Source organism: Tympanuchus pallidicinctus, unplaced genomic scaffold, assembly GCF_026119805.1.
Source record: "Tympanuchus pallidicinctus isolate F22 unplaced genomic scaffold, pur_lepc_1.0 scaffold22, whole genome shotgun sequence".
NCBI classification, from domain to species: Eukaryota; Metazoa; Chordata; class Aves; order Galliformes; family Phasianidae; genus Tympanuchus; species Tympanuchus pallidicinctus.
This window is the reverse complement of record NW_026294739.1, coordinates 18562564-18574616: the sequence shown is the minus strand read 5'-3', so window position 1 is coordinate 18574616 and position 12053 is coordinate 18562564. Positions and strand designations below refer to the sequence as shown.

At 47.9% G+C, this 12053-nt stretch overlaps 1 protein-coding gene across 2 annotated transcripts; it reads right to left on the bottom strand.

Moving 5' to 3' along the window:
* Nucleotides 1-1978: 1978 nt before the first annotated feature.
* On the bottom strand, nt 1979-10766 carry TNFSF10 (TNF superfamily member 10). 2 transcript variants are annotated; one of them, XM_052685662.1, is made up of 5 exons: nt 10620-10766; nt 7696-7848; nt 6700-6742; nt 6235-6345; nt 1979-4930 (listed from the first exon to the last, which is right to left on the bottom strand). In XM_052685662.1, exons 1-5 carry the CDS (start codon nt 10740-10742, stop codon nt 4482-4484), a joined length of 879 nt encoding a protein of 292 aa, XP_052541622.1. In that variant the 5' UTR covers nt 10743-10766; the 3' UTR covers nt 1979-4481. The 2 variants fall into 2 exon arrangements, with proteins under 2 accessions (XP_052541622.1, XP_052541623.1); XM_052685663.1 differs by having other exon boundaries at nt 1979-4927; nt 10620-10765.
* Nucleotides 10767-12053: the final 1287 nt, after the last annotated feature.

The following is a 12053-nucleotide window of genomic DNA, read 5'->3' as shown; positions in this document are numbered from 1 at the left end:
AAAGGCATCTTTTTTAATTCTATCTAGGGGCAGTTCTTTGACTTTTATTGTAAGCGTTGTATTTTAAGACCAGGAGGCAGCAGCTGGTGAGTGCTCTCAAAAGTTATGGTTTAGTACCTCTCAGCAGTGAGCAGTGCCAATGGAATAGCTGCTGAAGAACCGCAAAGTGCAGAAATGACTTTACAGTTGTTTGTATGGAAGTTAACATCTACAAGCTGACTTTGAAATGCTGTTAGTTAATGGGCTAGCAAAGATGTGCTCTAACTCACTGACTCAGAGACATCCATTTTAGGTTTGTCTTTTCAATGTGCTTCGGCTCCATGTGCTGTTAGGTCACACCAGCACGAGGATGCTCCTCTTGGGCCACTGATGCAGAGAAGGTTCCCCAGCCACAGCTGTGTTTGTTCTGTGTCAGAAGTACAAAGGGTTTATTAAATAGCATATAGCATGAGAGTAGTAGGAGATGAGTCCTGCATTTTTGCAATGTCACTGGGTATTCAGTCCCAGGCTCTGACTCAAGGCTGTCCTGGTTTTGTTCCTGGGGGCAACAGACACTTTTCTGGTGCCATAGGACAAACAGCCCCATAACAGAAGCCTTGCAGTCGAGGGGTGGGCATGCTCACCTGACTCACACACGTGTACTGCTCATAGTACGCCCTATGGCTTGTGTTAATGCTACAATGTGCAGGAAGGGATTCTGTACTTGTTCATTCTTGGTCATGCTGTCCTGATGGTACTTTGGTTTCTTTGTGTAATGGGGAGCAATAACCTGCCTGAATTCACCATCAGATCTGCACTTCATGCTCTCAGCCCTCATCCAGAGGCTGTAAGGCATGAACAAGGATAGCTTTGTGCAAACTGAGGATTATACAAGCTGAAGAATTCAGTCAGATAAAATCAAGTGTCTTGAAGAGGCATTTGTTCCTTGCATTCTGTTGTCTTCGCATTGTTATTTTCTAAAAGGCAGTTGAACCTTGGATGTTTGCTCACATAGCAAGTGTTACACGTTCTGTGTTCTGTGTTACCTGCGTCACATAAGGAACATGAACTAGGTTAGCACTGACAAAGCAGCCAGTGAAAAGGGCAAGCTGCTCAAACCTACCCCTGCCCCAACCTGCTGCTCTGCAGTCCCGAGCACCAGTGATCAGACAGCATTTGTAACAGCCCAGCGTCCAACCCGATGGCACCTGGAAGGCTTTCCCAAGGAACTAATGGAGATGGCAGTACTGGCTGAGCAAAGCTGCAGGAAAGGGAGCAGGAAAGGATAGCAGCGTGGTGCTCCAGCACTTCGCAGGGGTGGATGTGCTGTCAGGCAGAGAAGAATGGGTGGTTTTTGTTCATGTGAGGTAATGTGCAATTTCTGTGTTTGATTGGATGGGAGAGCTCTGAGGCAAACAGCTACAAATGTCCATGTTACCTACATACAAAAAAGTCCAATCTGTGAAAATTGGGTCAGACCCCATATTATCCTAATCCATCTTCTATTTCTATGACTGAATGGAATAAGGCACCTTGGAGGAATGAGCGAGTTCTTGTTCAATGTGTTGTATTATTTTGATCATTGCATTCAGACTTTCCTTAGCCCCAGAAATGTCATGTCATATGTATGAAAAGTGTAATTAGAAATCCTAAAACCCAGGGTCTGAGCCAGGATTCTTATCTATTTGCACAGAGTACAAGGAATGCATCCCTGATCCCGCCTGGCCAAGTGAATTCTGCTTCGCTGCAAGCAATAATAACCACATTTACTGAGGCAAAAAAATAGCAGTAATGAAGCAACACAAGGTAAAATAACAGGCAGTTAGCTGCTAAGTCCTCTTTCCCATGGAAACACCAGAAAAGAGAGTTGAAATAAAAGCAGTCTCTACAAAAGGGATGGTTTATTCCCAACCCCTGTGGGCATCCCTGTGATATGCGATGCACTCATGGGGTTGGGCTGCTGTTATGGAAGCCAATAAACACCACAAGGCTCAGTAAGTATTTACTAAAAACGTTTTATATAAAACAGACATAGAAAAATTACAATCCTTGTATGTTTACTGCAACCCACACCCATGTATAAAAATTTGCTACATTCACCATTCATCACGAAGTGAGATGAGAAGTGTGACTCGGTGCAAAAGTACAATCAGAAGTTGATGCATCTTTCCATTAATCTTCAAACGTGTCCTGCCAGACACCGCTTGAGTCTCTCTCCAGGATAATATCTGGCAAGCAGGCCTTTGGATTATTCAGAAATAAAATGTGATTATTTGGTATGATCCTCTGCTCTGCATGCAGGACCTAAGAATAGGTACAGTTAGATTTAAAAAGATAATGCCCAGGTGAGTTTCCTAAGCAAAGAATTCCCAATCATAATACACATTGGGAGCCAGAGAGAGAGCACTGAATAAAGAAAAAGTGTCATAGTGTGTCTTCGTGTCAGCTGCAAGTGTGTGAGGTCCCCCACGGATCCCTTCTGTCAGCCCACAGCTGCTACGTTACACCCATTGATTCCTACCCACATGGAGGGCTTCTGACTCTTAAGAAAGCACTGGAGATGCTTTTTCACAGTTCAAATAAATCTCTTTCAAATAACTTTAAAAAAACATTTTTAACATAAATTGTTGGGGAAAACAAAAAAACAAAAAAAAACCCCACACACAAAAAATCCACGTCCAAGTGAAAAGATAAGCAGCCACAAAAGCCAGGTGTCAGTTTTCCAATGCAGCAGCATCTCATTGTGTTGGGAACTGCTCTGTTCCCCTCATCTTTCTCTGCTACGCAGAACAATTTCTGAACTAAATCCTGAAATCGGGAAGACAACTCCAGGTATGTTTTCTGTTCTGTGTCACAACAGACTTGAGCCGGATCCAAACCATGTACTCTAGTAAACGATGGAGAATTTCACATATTTGATTACCACTGAAATCGCTGTATATGATGCTGTGTTGAAACAGCAGGCTGAAGTTTGACTTGTCGTTTCAGGCTCACACCTGTGTTTCTTTGTCCTGAAGACAGGAGGGCTCTGCTGAAGGTCTCTGCTACCATGAAAGTCTCTGCTATTGAAGCCACCAACCGCAGGAGCTCAGGTGAGCACTGGCCCTTGTGCCCCTTCAGTGCCTCTTGTTGACAATGCAGAGATGAACGATGCCTGTCTCTCTGTGCACGGTGATTTAATTACCACGATGGAAGGTGAATGGGAAGGTTTCCACAGCAACCTTAATATATTTAAAAAACAAACAGGTTTTCTCCTGGCAATACTGCCAGGAGTGTTGACTGAAAGTAGCACTTGCAAAGCATCTACCTTTTTCCTCTTTGTTTTTTTTTTCCTACTTTCCTCCTTTTTTCTTTGGTTTCTCTGAACCTGGGCAAAATGCATCCACGATGCACATTAGTGTATTTACAACGACACTGCTGCAGATGTGCTCATTTATGCCCATCCAACTTAGACTTGCATCCAACTGCAGTCCTGCTCATACAATTAGTGGTCAGTTCAAATTTCAAAGAAGTTATGAAAGCTTTTCAACCATTCCTACAAGCAAAATAAGCATCAAAACAGTATTATCTGAACTGTAGCTGGTTAAGCATGGATAGTTACGTATGTTTTCCCTAAAACGTTAGTCATCAGGCTGTCATTCTGCCTTGCACCTTTACATAATCCAGGCCAGTGCAAGCAAACATAGAATAACTGTGTCATGCTCAATTTGTGGCAAACGTCAAATAGAATTCAGCATTTAGAGAAAAACACTTTTTTTTTTTTTTTTAAATCGAGTACTTGCTGTCAACAAGTGTAACTGCATTACTGAGGCTGTTGGAGGCATGGTGAAATCTTTGCAGTACAGCAATTAGGTAAATAGGCGCTGTAATGTGCTGATCCCAAAATATTGATTGATTTCAAAACCTCTCCTGTGCCCTTTCAGCAGCTGTTTTTACGTGCGATGTACTGATTGAGACAGAGCAGTGTGCTTACTCAAGCCACGATCCTGGAAAATGCTTAAGCACATATTTAATTTCAAGCATGTAAATACCCCAGGTTTATTCAGACTGTGTGCGCTTAAAATTAATTAGGTGCTTAAATGCTTTGGGAGATGAGCTGAAGACGTGCAGTGTGAGCTACCCATGGCTTTTCCCTTTTGGGAAACTGGTTTCAACAGAAACTTCCAGAATAATTCCTCTGGGGACTAGGAAGGCTCCTAGCAGGAGAGATACAGATGACAGGTGGAACTTTCCTCCTGCCCCACCAGCACCCAGAGCAGCTCCACGGTACCTGCAGGACACAGCATGGCACTGGGCCACCCGCGATGTGCCCAGCTCGTGCCACACAAAGCACTGCCAACCTGCTGCTGCCAGGCTCCTTCCTGGCCATGGCAGTGAGGGAGTGAGTGGAACACGGGGAGCCTGGTTTTGCTGCTGTTGTTATGGCGTCTGCTTTGTATCCTGTTCTACAGAATTGTGGGTTGGTCCTTGCTTTGCTTCCTCCAGAGCACAGTTTTTGTCTTTTAACCAATCATAAAGGCTCCAAAAAAGCTTGCCTCCTTGTCCATGTCAACTATATCACTGTTACTGACCGAGACAAAAATCCTGTCCTCCCTTTTCAGCTGGAACACCCCGCCCTGGTAGATGGAGTAAAGTCCATACTCAGCCTTTTTGGACCAGCAGCTTGTTCTTGCACTTTTCATGAGCAGAATGGGATCTGGGTAATTGGTCAGTTTGTAAATGTACTGGACGAGCTGCTTGGGATTCCTTATTCGTTCCAACAAACCTGAGTCCTCGTTCTCATTTTCGCGGAAGCGAAAGTAAGTCTGTGAGTAGATGTAATAGAAGCCTGTCTGGGGCACCACCAGCTCACCATTCCACAGCTCCACGTTGTAGAGGAAGGAGTGGCCTCTCCTTGACGACTCCCAGCTGTGGATTTTCTGTCCGATGCCTCTGTAGGACAAGTAATCTACTTGGGAAAGAAGAGAGATGTGAAGTTAATAGCCTGCATGGCACCTGCTGTGAGCAGACACATAAGGAAAGCTGCCCCTCCCAGAGCAGTTCGTTAGCTCCATCCCCTCAAAACAATCAGGAAGTCCACAATTAAGCTGTTCAGCATTATGTGAGAATTCACACAAACTATTTTTTATTTTTTGTGTGCTCCCAAATAAGAGAAAAGCCAACGTGCTGTTACTTGGTAACAAAGTTAAAATATCAATTTGTGGCTGGTACCCTCTGAGCTGATGAAACCCCATGAAGCCTTTCATTAGCAAGACCTGAATGTCACACCTCCTTGCCCATAGGTCTGTCACCATAGCAGCTGGGGCTTGCAACAGAAGGAAATTAAAGGAAAGAGAAGAGGAAAGCTTAACATCAGGAAGAGAATTTCTGTTTTATCCAATGAAGATTCCCAAGGAGAAGTCAGTGAGGTACCAAAGAGAAGAAGCCTTCTTCCCATCCTGTGAGAATCAAATGATGGCTAGTGTGGAGGGGATCTCAAAAATCATCTAGTTTCAACTCCCTGTCGTGGGCAGGGCTGCTCTTTTCCAAGCTGAACAAGCCCAGCTCCCCCAGACTTTCTGTATAAGCGAGGTGCTCCTGCTCTCTGATCCTCTTCGTGTCCTTCCTCTGGACTCACTCCAACAGCTCCGCATCCTTCTTGTGCTGGGGGCCCCAGGCCTGGACGCAGCACTCCAGATGGGGCCTCAGCAGGGCAGAGCAGAGGGGGCAATTCCCTCTTTCTCCCTGTTGGCAGCCCAGCATACTGTTGGCCTTCTCAGCTACAAGAGTGCACTGCTGGTTTGTGTCAAGCTTTTTGTTCACCAGGACCCCAAGCCCTTCTCCACAGGGCTGCTCTCAGCAATTTCTTCTCCCAGTCTGTACGTGTATGTGAGATTGCCCCAGCCCAAGCACAACACCTTGTATGCAGCCTTGCTGAACTCATTAGGTTCACGGGACCCAGTTTTCAAGCCTGTCCAGGTCCCTGTGGATGGCATCCCCTCCATCTACTGTACTGACTGCACCACTCAGCTTGGTGACACCCATGAACTTGCTGAGAGTGCACTCGATCCCACTATGTCACTGATAAAGATGTTGAAGAGCACCAGGATGGGCCACTGGGGGACACTGCTTGTGAGCAGCTCCCACCTGCAGTGAGCTGAAAAACGCAGTGTGTGGGACAAGGAGACTCGTGATTTCAAGGATAAAAGCCTACGTTAACTCCAGCTACAAGTGAGAGAGAAGCTCCAAGACCACCGTGTGAAGGCTGCCCCTTACTGTGTGGGGCCGTGGAGCTCCTCTTGCTGCTGCCTGTCAGGTGTGCTGCTATCCTGAGCGTGGGGCTTTGCGGCGGCTCATCCCTGCGCGGCAGTGCCTGGGTCCTGTCACCTACATGGGGATGAGAAAGAGGGTCAGCAGTGAGAAGCAAGGACGTAAGGAGATGTGTTATCCCCTGCTGAACACGGCTGTGCTGTCTGGCTTTAGGTTTTTAGCTGGCTAAAATCACAGATCGAACACCCTTGGCTCGTCCCCAGGCCGGGCACCTCACTGCCCCTCAGTCCCCTTAGGACCACCCTCCTGCCCTTCTGAAATAGGTAAGCACTGTTCCATGCCCTGTGTAACTGCACAACACCTGAGTCCACCCGAGTTTTCTGGGTTTTGCAGCATTACTCGTCACTATCCCCATTTCAGACATCACCAGCAGCTCCCTTTTACCACAATTAACAAAAATTATTGTAGTACCGTTGATTGCAGATATGTTTTCCTGAAGGATTCTTGACATCATCTGCCAACAAACACAGAGAAAACTCATTAGCTTGTCAGCAGAAAGTGAAGGATGCAGAAAACTCTCCTTTTCCCACTCACAAGCACATGCCATTCTGAATTTGATCAAAGAGCTAATTTAAAAAAAAAAAAAAAAAAGCCTAGTAATTTGTCATAATGAATTATTTTATATCTTTTATGCAACTAAACCCTGGGGAAAATGTTTTCAAGAGAGCCCAGCCATCTGGGTTTAAATCTCTTGCAAAATCAGACCCTAGTGCTTTTCTTAAATGAGATGGTGAACAAGGACCAGATTCCATTCACACCTTTGGCAGTGCTGCACATCTGTGGTATCTTGGCCCTGGGAAATGACATTTCATTTAATACCCCTACCTAAGTTTTTAACTCAGCATATCTTCCTTTGTGTAGCTCCCACCTTTCCATTTGCTGAGTGCTGGTTACCCGCAGTGGTGCAGCAGCCCTGCTGATGCTCTGGGATGGTTCATCCTGGCTGACAGACACTGCCCCTGGGTTGCAGTCAGCTGCCTGCTCTGCCTCAACACATTTCTCACTACCCATTCATCCACCCATGCAAAATTTATCTCCAGCAGCACCCAGGAGAGCTTTTTGCAAGCAAACAAGAGCTGGTGGATAGGTCAATCTCTAAACACAATGTTTTCCTCCTGCAGGGACTTCACTGGCAGAACTTCCACCAAAGGAGACAAGATTTCAGAATGCTAACAGAGGATCCATTCTGGGATGCAAGATTTGCATTCAGGTAAGTTTCAGCCTGAAGCAAATACCTATGCACGAGAGGAGCTCTTCACGTGCTGGAGATGGGAATCTGAAAACAGTTCTGATTTTTCAGCCAGGCTCATTTTCACTTTCCACTTCATCCTGCTATTAGCATTCTTTACATGCTTTAGGATCTAAATTCTAACAGCACCACACTCCAGCATATCAGCTCCCAAATACCTTTTTAATTAACTTTCCCAGGTGCCATTTCACTTGCCAGCAGGGGTCAGCCACTCTGTCTTTGCTTTCCACCACGTCTAAGTTCTGCATGAGGTCTCCCAGCTCCTCCCCAGTCAGACAAGCAGTGCCACTCTTGGAGTACGTGTCCTGGAGCTGCAAGAGAACAGCCATCATTTGTCACCTGGGATCTGCTCACAGCCCTCCAGCTGGGGTATGTCACTGAGCTCTCTGTGTGTAGGAGCATGCTTTCTCTGCTTACACATATTTGCTAGTATGGTACAAGTGATGACTATAGAGACAGAATGAGTAATTAATCCTGAGTTTACGTATTTATTTAATTACGATAAGGTAGCTAATATGCAGAACTACATTTATATTACCTCCATGGATGTGAAGTATCTGGGTAACCAGGATTTATGTGAGTATCCAGCACTCAGACAAACTTTGTGAATATTCAATACTCAGGTTAATGTCGTGAATTTGTCCCTTTCTGTAGTTCTGTGTTCAAAGCATTCCTTTTGCACAAGGGATTTTCTTTCACAGATTAATGAGGATGAAATCAAGTATCGAACCGTAGAGGCATTTTCCATTTTGTTTTTTTAGCCAGTGCCACTTACAACCCAGGCTTTCTCTTGGTGCTATCTATAATGCATCCTGCCCATATCCTGCCTGGGGTCTGTGTTTGCCCAGAACAAAGTCCAGACAACAGAGATAAGATCTGGGTCCAAACAGAATTATAATGCTGAGTGCTTGTGGCATGGGCTTATGTCTCTGACCTCTAGTTACAGAGGGTAATGGAATCCTTTGATAAAGAGGAAAGGGCAGCAGAAGGGCATCTTGCAGGAGGAGATCTGCCCATGCAGGGCTGGGTGCAGGGTTGAGGTGAGGCACCACTGCTGCTCAATGTAACCAGCTGCTGCATGCCCACATCCTGCAGTGTTGCACAGCTGCATCCTGCATCAGTTCTAGGGCCTTGTGTCAGCATGCAAAGCATTCACCTGGACTTCTTGTCACATTTAAGTGCCACTTCTCTTCTGTTAAAAAGTTCTGCTTAGTTTGCTAAACAGATGTGTTTGTTCAGTCTGCAGTGGTTTCAGAGCTCCTTAAGACCCAAAAGCAACGTGGGGTCACCTCCCCCCTTATGCTCCTGTTTGTTTAGCAAGAGTTTTCCCTTTCCACTAGGCTTAGGAAAAATCCCCTGCAATTCCTATCGCCTTGTTCAGGCCCTTCAGGTTGCAGAAGCACTCAGCTGAGCTGACCCTGACCCCTGGTACACCTCTGTGCTCTGCAGGCAGTGCTGAGAAGTGCCCCTGTGAGTGCTGGAGAAGGTTCCTAGGTCAGTGCTGAGGAATGCAGCAGTGTTTTAAAGTCAGGGCTATTGTTTCAAAAAAGTCACCCAAAGTGGTTAAAATTGTGTGATTTTAAGGAAAAGCGGCCCTTGGAGCTAAGGGCTCTGATGGATTTAGCCACGCTGCTCTGGTTCAATGAGTTTAACAAAAACAAGTTTGCAGATGGAGTACTACTGTTGTTCTCTCACCAGATGGGGCAATGCTCAGCTCCAGGCCTCTCTCACATCCTGAGGCAGACAGCACTGCACCTCCGCCTCTCCCTCACTTGTTCTGATCCTCCAATACTTCACCTCTCTGCCACTGCAATAGCATTTTCCCTCCACTGCGAAATCCTCAGGGCATGCAACTTCATACCAGAGCCCACATAGCACTGAAGGGCTGGTGTTTGTCTTATGGGCAGAGAGAAAGCAAGGAGCAATTTCTCCAGGACTCACCCAGATAAGGCATATCTGCAGCACTGAGTCTGAGGACACGTCCTATAAAAGTGCCCTGTTATCCCTTCCTGCCCCAGGACCGGGGTTGTTTTCAAAACAAGGAAATGTGTGGCTATTTTCTTTGCAGCCCACATCCTACAGCACCATGAACTTTATTGTGTTCACGTCTCCTCACTTCCTTCAACAGCAAAAGCACTAAAACAAAAGGGTGGATCTGAGCACTCAGGTCGGCTGGGGAGGGAAAAGCCACTGTTTTATGTTGTTTGGTAATGATAAAAACATCCACAGCCTTAGGAGTTTGGTGAAGGTGCAGAAATGTCAGTCTGGAGAAGAAGGCAAACAGGCAGACGAAGTCCTAATGCATCCCTAGAGCTTTATTCCACGTGCACAATGTGGGGGAAGGGTAGCACCCCGTGCTCCAGGTTCGCCTTCTACACGGTTGTCGCGCACAAGGTGCGTGCATAAGGTGTGTGCCCGAGGTTCCTCTGCAGCCAGGTCTGCATGCTCAGTGCAGCCGTGGAGCTGTGCAGAACTCTGGGGCTGGATGCTGGGCTTTGTGTAAAGGGAAGGAGAGAGAGAGGAGTGCTCTGAACTGTACTCTGATGTTTACGCATGTCTGCATTCTCAGCATTTTGCAAGTGAATGAAATGAAATCGGCGCAGCTCCGCGGTGCCGTCATCAGGCAGGGCCCAGCTAGAAGCAGGAACATCTCCCGCCCCTCCTGAGCGCCAACCCCCACCGCAGGCAGCGCGGGGTCCCGCCGTGCAGGGGGCGTCGCACGTGCAGGGAGGGCGCGAGCACCGAGCTGCGCAAGAAGGGCTGACGGCTCGCAGCGCAGCGTTGGCTGCCCGCTGCCGGAGGTCGCTCTGTGCCCGCCGGCTCGGCCCGATGTTGCACGAGGCTCTTAAAGGGGTCGCCTCCCTCTTCTGCCCCCTCCCCCAGCTTTTGTCGGGCGCGTTCCCATTGTCTGCGGGACATCCGGTGGGGGGGGGGGGGTGGCAGCTCGCGCAGCTCTGCACGAGATAAGCGTTTGCAAACCCCGTGCGAAAGAAGAACACAAACCAACCACCAAAAAAAAGTAACTTTTAGGGAAAAACAAACAAACAAACAAGAGCTCCTCGCCTGGCCCCGCGGCACCCACCTGCTTCAGCTCGTTGGTGAAGTAGATGTAGGTGACGGCCACGCAGACGGACTGCAGCAGCACCGCAGCCACCAGCACGGCCCCGCAGGTGTGCGCGGGGCTCGACCCGCTCGCGGGCAGCATCTTAGCGGCGGGACCGTGCGGAGCGGCTCCGCGGCCCTTATAAGGGGCTTCTCCTTCACAGGAGGCGGGGCCGGGCCGCCTCCTGCGCGCTCCCGCCTCCCGGTAACGCTCCGGGCGGTCTTGGGGTGGTCCGAAAGAAAGGCTCGTGAAAAACGGCCTCCGTGCTGCCTTGTTTAACGCAGCTGCTGCGTTCCTATGCTAGAAGTTCGCAGGAGTCGATTAAAAAATGCACGGCTAACGTGGAGGAGGAGCCCCGCCTGCTGGGGGGGCTGTGCCCCTTTCCATCCCCATCCTCCGACTTCGAACTGAAGGAAGCAAAATTCTTCCTTCTCTGTTTACTTTCAAAACGAACAGAAGCGCAAGAGAAACAAAAGTGAAAGCATCTGCTGGACGCTCCTGCTTCTGGTAAAGAATCACAGAATCATTACGCTTGGAAGAGACCTCTAAGATCCCCAGGTCCAACCCCAAAACATCCCCACTGCCCACATCCCTCAGTGCCACATCCCCATGGCTCTGAACACCCCAGGGACGGTGACCCCACCACTCGCTGGGCAGTTGTGCCACTGCTCTCAGAACTGTTTCCTAACATCCGACCTGAACCTCCCCTGGCGCAACGTTTTGTCTTTAATGCATGTAAACTCACACTGAAAATAATTTGTTTCAAAGGTTCTGAGAGTATAAAATTTCTGTTTTGATGAAATTCTACTGCAGCAAAACCTCAAGGCCGTGACACCAGTTGGAAAGAATGCTGCCAGCACTTTTTTTAACCAAAATTAAGTTGTGTTCCATGCATAGTGCTGATGGAAGCAGCTTGCTAGCAAAACTTCTGATCCTTCCTGGCTCTTCCTATTAAATCCTATTAAAGCTTGCCCAGGAAAGCCTTTAACAAGGGATAAGCCTTCATCTGTGCCGCAGACACAGGACCCATGTTATTGGTCTGGCAGGGAAGCACCTGGCCTTGGAGCCACAATGCCTGGGAGCTGTTCCTCCCCAGCAGTGATGTTTCCACAGCAGGATGGAGGTTAGTGTGTATTTATTTCTGTACTTCCCCAACTGATGCAGATGGTTATCAGTGCTGTCATCCCACGAGCCCCAGCACAGTAGGCCTGTGCTCATTTTCCAAGGCAGAGAAAGCAGAAGTAACTTTTGGGTAAGCAGCAGTTGGTGATGATGCACTGCAACCCAACTCCTTGGTTGCCCAAGGAGGCTATGGATGCCCCATCCCTGGCGGCATTCAAAGCCAAGCTGGATGTGGCTCTGGGCAGCCTGGTCTGGTGGTTGGCAACTTGCACATAGCAGGGGGGGTGAAAC